Source organism: Colossoma macropomum, unplaced genomic scaffold (assembly GCF_904425465.1).
Source record: "Colossoma macropomum unplaced genomic scaffold, Colossoma_macropomum, whole genome shotgun sequence".
Lineage (NCBI taxonomy): Eukaryota > Metazoa > Chordata > Actinopteri > Characiformes > Serrasalmidae > Colossoma > Colossoma macropomum.
The window spans coordinates 12338039-12348178 of NW_023494796.1; the positions used below are offsets into that span (position 1 = coordinate 12338039).

The 10140-nt window shown below is 36.9% G+C and overlaps 1 protein-coding gene across 1 annotated transcript; it reads left to right on the top strand.

Moving 5' to 3' along the window:
- The first annotated feature begins 545 nt into the window (after nucleotides 1-545).
- On the top strand, nucleotides 546-6920 carry LOC118816799 (C-type lectin lectoxin-Thr1-like). Its single transcript, XM_036583393.1, has 3 exons — nucleotides 546-819; nucleotides 5496-5590; nucleotides 6813-6920. Exons 1-3 carry the CDS (start codon nucleotides 546-548, stop codon nucleotides 6918-6920), a joined length of 477 nt encoding a protein of 158 aa, XP_036439286.1.
- Nucleotides 6921-10140: the final 3220 nt, after the last annotated feature.

Sequence of the window (10140 nt, forward strand, 5' to 3'; positions counted from 1 at the left end):
ATCAGGGATAAAGTAATAATATTGAGCTGAGTTTGTACTGATTTAACATTGAAAACACAATAAAACGTTTGAAATATTAAGTTACTACGTTATAGTAATGATATGCGCATGCTCAGTGGGACCACTTAATGGGTAGGACAAATTGTTAGAACAAGCCCCACTGTAGATGTTTTCAACAACCCCCAGCTCCAGTGAACGAACATCTACTCCCTGCTGGGAATTTGCTCTTTGAAATGCTGATGGTTTTTGAGGAGGAACATGAAACAGTTCTACTTAATGCAGCAGTGAACAGCACCAACATTCAGACTGCATACTGCATTCAGGGCAACGAACAATAGAGGGGAAAAAAATGAAAATCAACCAGCTGTAAAATCATAAGAAAAAAAACATCAACAAACAGATGGATAAGTAAACAGTTCTGGGAGTTTTAAAGAACAGTTTTTTGTTGTTGTTTTTTTTATGCAGAGAAAACCATAACGGTTTTTTTACTCATATGGGACAAACTAACATGGTACGGTGCTCAGAGTTACTGCAGAAGAGACAACATGGACCTGGCCAGCATAAGCAGCAGCACGGAGAACAGAGACGCTCAGGCATATCTACCTGCAGCAATTACAGCATGGATCGGCCTGAGCAGAAACGCCTGGACGTGGTCAGACAAGAGCCAATCCACCTTCAGAAACTGGCTGAATGAAGAGCCGACGAAGCTGGGAAAGAACTGTGCTCTAATAGACACAGACCTGCAATCCAGATGGGTTGAGGAGAGCTGCAGTGAGACGCTGCCCTTTCTCTGTTATACAGATGATGAACAGACCACAGGTGGGTTCAACTAATGGTACTGACACCAAAACCGATTATGCTGAATGATAAAGAAGAAGAATGTTGGTAACACTTTACATTAAGGGTCGCTAATCAATCATTAAATATATAATAATCAACTATTAGTTTCCCATTATTTAGTTATTAGTTAACTCTTCATTAAGCATTAGCTATTACTTAGTAATTGATTAAACACTTATCAATTAGTAATTAAGTACACTGTTAGTTGATAAGTTAGTTTGTCGTTAGTTTGTGGCTTACTTACTCATTATCTGTGTGCTAATTGCTGCTTATTACATTGTTAATTAACTAATTAAGTATTTTTCTTCATATAAAGAAGTAACGTGATAACTTACTAGCACTTATGTGTTAATCCCGCTAATTATCTGTTAATTAACTTTCCATCACCTCCATATATTCAGTTGGCTCACTTTTCTCACTTTGGTTCTTGTTCATTAAAGATGCTTATGGTCACATCTGACCGTAAGATGAGCGCACACAAATTCATGGACGGTTTTGTTATTCATCACGTTCATCTTGGCATATCTGTACTCATATCTGGTAGGAGTGCATGTAAATTTGGGCATAAATGCTGGATATGTGGCTAATTAACCAAAACTATTATCAACATAATCTGTAATTGCAAAAATAAGAACAACAATAGAAAATTTCAATAATACTAATTTGTGTGCATGACAGTCCAGTACAAAAGTGGATGTACTTACTTTACATGCACATTGATATAAACAAGTGCTGCAACTATTTCATGTTCCATTTAAAGACACATTACACTGTGCTTTTGTTTCATACTACTGACTCACACACACAGCCTCGGTCATACACTGCAATAATACAGCGTTTATTTTAGGGAATTAATTACACTAAACAATCACTCTACTATGTTAACAACACTGAGTATTTTGTTTTATTTCACATTTTATTTTTTCTAGTTTTCATTTTAATACTATTAAGTTTGGTCAGCAGGGGAGGAGTGCACTCACTGCTGGACATCAAACTCCACCCACGAGCACGGCCATTAGCTTCCATGCCAAACACTGCCGTTTTATTGGCTGGCTACTGAAACAACTGCATGAATTAGTGTGTGCTTCATGTAAATGATATGTAAATGAGGTGCTGGTAGGCTGGTTTCATGCACTGAAGCTGATTTATCATTTATGCTCAAATCTCCACTTGTTTCCACATCGTACAAAATTGTTATGAATCAGACGCAGAGCAGTTCATACCTTATAAAAGGCTTTTTTTTACGTAACTTTGATGATTAATGGCCATTAGATCTTTACACTTTGACCATTAATTACTTCTTAAATTCCTCTTACTTAATCATTAATTACTTCTTAAATTCCTCTTACTCATCCATTAATTACTGCTTTTGTGTCCCTCCAAGTAAAGTGACAACACAAAACCAGTAATTAATGGTTAAGTATAAGGAATTTAAGAAGTAATTAATGGTCAAAATATAAAGATCTAATGGCCATGGGCCCTTTTCACAAAGAGTCGCGTTTACGTCCAGATTAAGCATTAGCAGTGAACTATAATGCTCAAATACTGAGCTACAACAGACATATGTTAGTTTGCACTATCATGACAAAAAGTGAGAATAGGAAGTGAATGGAAGCACTGATTTAACTGTAAACACAGCTGAAATGCTGTGTGTGGTGTAGCCCTGCTTACTGCTGCTGCAGCTGTTCACATCAAGCAGTGTCTCTGTAGTTGAACAACATGCCAGCAATTTCTGTAATATTTCTGTTTTGAAAAGAAATAAAAGTTCTTCTGTGTAGTATGAATTTGGTAGATGTTGTTTAGCTGTAGCTAGCTAGCAACGCTAGAAGCCATTTCTAACTGTAGCTGTGTTCCCAAAATAAGGAAGCTAGTTAGCTTTCATTAGCTGCTGCCACCAGCCGGCTAACGTGGAGCAGGTTCTGTGACACATTTAGCTACAGGATGCAGAGACTTCTGACATAAACGCAAACAAAAACTTTTCCATGTAAAGTCTATTTTACAGACCTCGTTTAAACCGTATTAGCTTATAGTAGGCTAGCAGTCGCTAATTAGCTAGCCTACCATTAGCAGTTTGAGGAGCACCAGCTTCGTATGAGCATCAAACTTTAAAGCTAAGTTAGCTCTAACGCTAGCTATGTTAGCGATCTGCCAAACATCATTATTCTTATAGTTTCATGGCAATTTTTGAAGCAGCACTTCAGAAAACATCCACCTTTCACTGCTCAGTCAAAAACGCGACTCCGAGCTGAAAAAAACATCTGAAAAAGCTGCTTCATGTTAGCCGGGCTAGTTTGGTTAGCAGTAGCTTCTAGCCAGTATAGTTAGCTTAATATAAACAAAGTCTATAACATTCATGCTACATATAAAAGTTCTTTTTTCTTTTGAAAACTACCGAATACTACTGAATACTGAATATTACCGAAATCGCTGGCGTGTTGTACAAAGACACAGAGGCTGCTTGATGTGAAGCAGCTGCAGCAGAACTGCAGTAAAAACAACATACAGCATTTTAGCTCTGTTTACAGTTAAATCAGAGCTTCCATTCACTTCTTACTCTCACTGTCACAACCGTGCAGGAAAACTACAATACAGCTGTTGTAGCTCCGTGTTTGAGCGTTACAGTTCACTACTAAACATTTTGACATCGCGTCTGCAGTAGCTTTATGGAGAGGAAGTGAGTTTTACCCTGCTAATGCTTAAACCGGAAGTAATCACGAATCTTGTGAAAAGGGACCCATTAATCATCAAAGTTACGTAAAAAAAGAACACCTTTTTTTTTGCCTTTTATAAGGTATGAACTGCTCTGCGTCTGATTCATAACAATTTTGTACGATGTGGAAACAAGTGGAGATTTGAGCATAAATGATAAATCAGCTTCAGTGCATGAAACCAGCCTACCAGCACCTCATTTACATATCATTTACATGAAGCACACACTAATTCATGCAGTTGTTTCAGTAGCCAGCCAATAAAACGGCAGTGTTTGGCATGGAAGCTAATGGCTGTGCTCGTGGGTGGAGTTTGATGTCCAGCAGTGAGTGCACTCCTCCCCTGCTGACCAAACTTAATAGTATTAAAATAAAAACTGGAAAAAATAAAATGTGAAATAAAACAAAATACTCAGTGTTGTTAACATAGTAGAGTGATTGTTTAGTGTAATTAATTCCCTAAAATAAACGCTGTATTATTGCAGTGTATGACCGAGGCTGTGTTTGTGAGTCAGTAGTATGAAACAAAAGCACAGTGTAATGTGTCTTTAAATGGAACATGAAATAGTTGCAGCACTTGTTTATATCAATGTGCATGTAAAGTAAGTACATCCACTTTTGTACTGGACTGTCATGCACACAAATTAGTATTATTGAAATTTTCTATTGTTGTTCTTATTTTTGCAATTACAGATTATGTTGATAATAGTTTTGGTTAATTAGCCACATATCCAGCATTTATGCCCAAATTTACATGCACTCCTACCAGATATGAGTACAGATATGCCAAGATGAACGTGATGAATAACAAAACCGTCCATGAATTTGTGTGCGCTCATCTTACGGTCAGATGTGACCATAAGCATCTTTAATGAACAAGAACCAAAGTGAGAAAAGTGAGCCAACTGAATATATGGAGGTGATGGAAAGTTAATTAACAGATAATTAGCGGGATTAACACATAAGTGCTAGTAAGTTATCACGTTACTTCTTTATATGAAGAAAAATACTTAATTAGTTAATTAACAATGTAATAAGCAGCAATTAGCACACAGATAATGAGTAAGTAAGCCACAAACTAACGACAAACTAACTTATCAACTAACAGTGTACTTAATTACTAATTGATAAGTGTTTAATCAATTACTAAGTAATAGCTAATGCTTAATGAAGAGTTAACTAATAACTAAATAATGGGAAACTAATAGTTGATTATTATATATTTAATGATTGATTAGCGACCCTTAATGTAAAGTGTTACCAGAATGTTTATGAAAATGACAACAACAACAAGGGCATTATTAATACAGTTCATTTATGCAGAATCTAAAATATATCTTCAGTATATAAAATGAACATAGACTTTTTGTGTTATGCTGAAGGGGGGCAGATCAAATGACAGGTGGGTTCAGTTAGTTAACTATTAACAAATAACACTGACATTTATAACTGTTTTCAATGGTAAAAGAAGTTTATAGAAGTAGCTATTTTTTGAATTCATTTTTATAAGAACAACATGACATATTAGTAACAATCAATATATGTGGAATATAAAATATATTCCTGAATTAATTATTTGTGAAGTTAAAGAGTTAAGTTGAATGTGAAAACAAATAGATATTTAAGTCTTTGTCAAGTTTTCCAAAATTCAAATGTTTAAATCTCAGGTTTCCTTTTATTGTCTTCTTTTCCTCAAATTCAGTCAACCTCAATGTTTTATACGACTGCCTTATGATATTACAAGATATTTCTGAGTTTAGACACATTATCATCATATAATTTACAAAGTTTACCACTGTTTAATTGAACATAAAGCTAACAGACAAAAAAACACTGCATTTGTTTTGTGGACGTTGATTAGCAAAGAGCTAACCTGTTCTGATTTCCACTCAGCATAAGGCATGCAATAAGTTGCCTTCTCTTGTGTTTGCTTTGGCTATTGTGCAGGGAGCATAACGGGTAAGAGACAGATCCTGAGTGTAGAGCTGCGGTCAGATCACAACGTAAATGACCCTGCGGTGAAGGAGTCCATTTTAGAGATGGTGAGTCACTCCTATTGGCACACAGTGAGTGGTGAGACTGTGCTGAGGAAGTGTTGTCATTTTGTAGTCTGTGACATTGCATAGCACTGCTGTCACTGAGTTTTAAGAATCTGGTCAAAGAGATTTATTCAGAGTCTTATTTTAGCCACACCCCTGCATTTTACTGCAGGAAGTGAGCCTGCATCCCTGTCCCTCATGGCCACATGGTGAGCAGTTGGATCCTACTGTTTTAATGCAATTGTGTTCCAAAGACTGTAAATCAGTTTGTAACATTAAGAGTAAACCCATTTTCTGTAATTAAGTAAACTTTTTGTGTTTTAATGAAAAATATTATGATTTTATGAGCAGGCAAGTGTTTAAAGCTATGTTTACTAATCATCTACTGGCTGGATTTTTTGCCCAAAATTAGCTAAATTTGTCCCTACTGAACAGTCACTACTGAAACATTTGGTAAGGTTTCAGTAGTGTTATGATTGTTTTGGTAGTGAATAAATGGAATGTTCAGTCATTTGTTGTAATAAAATAAACACAATTAACATATAGGTTTACTCAAAGCAAAGGGATTTTTGCCAAAAGTTGAAATGTTTTCAACACTGACTTTGAACCAGTTCAGTAGAATGATGCATATAGAAAGTGGAAGGAACTTTTTAAATAAGGGTGGTTGGTTATATGATGTATTTGTGTAAAAGCCAGTGCATATTGAGTACTGATGGAAGAAAATGCCAAAATAATATGAATTCTGTCAAACTGATGCTGTAGGATGCAATATTGCACAACAACATATTACATGACAAATAAACTAATAATACTAATTGGATTAATAATAAAAATAAAACAGTGGTTTTCAGCAGTTACCAACTCCCTGCTGCTCACTGCCACAGTCAAACAAATCCCAGCCTAATGTTTGGGAACCTATAGTTATCAGTGGTCACCAGTCCTGCTCCTGGAGATTTAGTTGCAACCTGTGTTTAACGTGCTGCCCCTGCCTTTACCGAACAGTTATTCACCTGATCCAGCCAATCATGGACTTCTGAAGAAGCTACAGCAGGTATGACTGGTTGGAATTAGTCTCTGCAGGAAGGTAGATCCCCAGGACCAGCGGTGGTGACCACTGCTCTAAATCCTTTGCAAAAACAAATTAATTATGGAAACATCATAATAGAGTGAGGGTGAAGCTATCTGCAGTGTTCTGTAATAATCTGTAATAATCCCGGTTCCTCAGATCCTGCAGGAACTGAAGCAACATGGGATGGCAGAGAACACCACGCTGACCTGGAGGCTGCAGCCAGATGGAAACATCTTTCAGAAGAAAAAGAATAAGGAGCTATAACTATAAATTAGTTTCCAATGCAATAATGTTATTTTTTTATTTATTTGCTATGTAGTAGTATGGGAATGTTGGTTAATTTACTTGGTGTAAATCATTATACAGTATTTTTATGCTGTATAATTTCTATGGTACTATTGTGTCCTTTTGTATAAATTTGGATTTCAGCAGCGTCCAGTTGTAGATATATGCATTTATTTGTATTTCAAGTGCAGTTAGTTGCGTTTTTACTGTATTGTTCAATAACTGAGTCTGTGTTGTTTGGTTGTAAACACTGTGATTCTGCTTTAATCCAACACCAGAGAAGGTGCTACGTTTTATTTGATAATAAAATTCATTCAAATGTTCTTTCATTTCTGAGGTGTCCAGTCACTGCTTACCTTCACAACGGTTGATCTCACTTTACAATGCAGTCCCCTACAGATTATCTACAGATGTTTAAATTGTTAAAAACCATCTAGCTCAGTTGACCAAACAGTGGTGGGGTTAGGGTTAGGATTTGGACCAGCGTTAGGGGTAGGAGCAGGGTAAGGGTTGGGTTTAGGTTTTGGGTTGAGATTAAGGTTATGGTTAGAGCCAGGTTTAGAGTTAAAGATAATAGTGAATTTAGTAGATATTTAGTTGAATGTAACCTAATTAAGTAAGTTAAGTATCTACAAAGCATCTAAAGTGTACTATCCAAATAAAGTGTTACCCGATGGTTTTGCAACATTTTGCGTTTCCCAACATTGGGCCTCATTCACCAACCATTGTTAAGAGGAAATTTCTTCTTAAAACCCACATTCTGACATTTACCAATGTTTTCTTATCCCAGGCTACTATTACTACATACATACTAAGGCTTATTATTCAGTAACTACATGGATTTCAATAGAAACTGTCTGAGCTTTTCTTAGATTAAGAAGGTTGTGCGCGAACCATCTAAGGGGTGAAGCCTGGTTGTAGTAAATAACTTGATGTGGGGTTATCTGTGGATGTTTCTCGAGTGGAGTGGAGTATGATTTTCTCCTATCTCTTAAAGATTAACCCTTTAAGTGCTGTTTATCTGATGGGGACAGTTTTAGTGGTCTGCCGTGGACCCTGGTCACTCAGCAAGGGAATTGAACCCAGGCCCTTCTTGCTGTGACCGAAAGTGAAAGTGGTTCAAACTGTGCACTTAACAGCACTTCATAACTTTTGTCGTTATAATGTCTAATACAAGTGTTGTCTAACTAATTGTTTTAAAACCAGCTGGTGGGTGGTGTAAATTTTGTTTCCAGAGCACTGACAGCCACCAGTCATGTCCCACTATTATTCTCAGGAGTCTTTGCATGTGTATGTTGTTTATTCGTGCCGTTCCTGTGCTGTGGGGTTCTGCGTTTGCTTATAGAACTGTTTCCTCAATTTACATGCAATTTGACAGGCTAAAACAGCTAGTTATATGTAACCCATACTGCTGCACATACTCTCACTCACCCATTCTTTGGTCTACCAGATCAAAACTCTAAATGTAGATCGCTTATGGGAGCCCAACCAGTTTTCTTATAGGTCTCCTACATATATTGCTATATATAAAAATGGGTAGAGTTGTATGTTGACTGACTAAAGACTTAAGACTTGAAAATTTTAATTCTGGATAAATTTTTAATACTGCCTTTAGCCAGTTATTTCACAAACTTCAAAATTCAGCCTAGACCTAATTAAACAAATCTTTTACTTCATGTATACTTCTCCTTCATATACATGAAATTTGTAATTAAAAGCAGACATACAATAGAGCAATTCTGCTGGTGTGGGTTTCCTCTCTTTCAGTGATGCTCAGGATGTTTTCTGCCTTCTGCCCAGTGACCGCTGGGAAAGACTCCAGCTTCACCCGCAACCCAGAGGGATAAAAAGCTTTGAAAATGTGTGTGTGTGTGTGTGTGTGTACGTGTGTGTGTGTGTGTGTGTGTGTGTGATTGTTGCATGATGATAACTGGTGTGTTAAATTCCAGTATAGAAAGGCAAAAACATTTCAGGGAACAGTAACTCCAGTGCAGTGACACATTTTCACCAGTTCTTTGAACAGTGTACAATATTTGGTGCAGCAGCTGTGTTCTGTAACCAAAACCCTGATAATATTTTGATTTTTAGCACTGACAGTGGTCAAAATGGTGTGGATGTATATACACACTGAGAAAGTGTTCAATTTAACACTGACAGTGTTAACACTGGCAAATATGCAGTGTAGTTTGTGGCTGACCATGAGTGCAATCAATTGTTATTGACCAGTACAGATAAATCATCTGCCCATTTTGAGCAAATCAAATACAATCCCATTTCCAAAAAAGTTGGGATGCTGTGAAAAATGTAAATAAAAACAAAATGCGATGATGTGCAGATCATTTAAACCCTATATTTCATTGAAAATGCTTCAAAGACAACATATCAAATGTTGAAACTGAGAAATATATGCCCTTTTTTGGATTTGCTGCCAGCAACACGTTCCAAAAAAGTTGGGACGGAGGCAACAAAAGGCTGGTGAAGTTGTGTAATGCTTAAAAAAACACCTGGTGGTTAACTGGCAACAGGTCAGTAACATGATTAGGTATAAAAAAGCATCCCAGAGAGGCTGAGTCTTTCAGAAGTTAAGATGAGGAGGGGTTCACCACTCTGTGAAAGACTACACAAGCAAATAGTGCAACAATTCAAGAATAACGTTTCTCAACATAAAAAAACAAAGAACTTTTGCTTTTCATCATCTATGATACATAATAACATTAAAAGATTCAGAGAATCTGGAGAAATCTCTGTATGCAAAGGACAAGGCCAAAAACTAGTATTTGCTGGCTGTGATCTTTGGACCCTCAGGCGGCACTGCATTAAAAACAGACATGATTCTGTAGTAGAAATCACTACATGGGCTCAGAAAAATTTCTGAAAACCACTGTCTGTGAAAACTGTTCAGCGCTGCATCCACAAATGCTAATTAAAACTCTTAAACGCAAAGAAAAAAACATTTATAAACAGGATCCAGAAATGCTGCCACCTTCTCTGGGCCCGAGCTCATTTAAAATGGACTGAGGGGAAGTGGAAAAGTGTCCTGTGGTCCGACAAATCAACATTTGAAATTCTCTTTGGAAATCATGGATGCTGTGTCCTCCGGGATAAAGACCACTCGGCCTGTTATCAGCATACAGGTCAAACGCCAGTATTCATGATGGTATGGGGTGCATTAGTGCACATGGCATGGGTGGTGTGCACA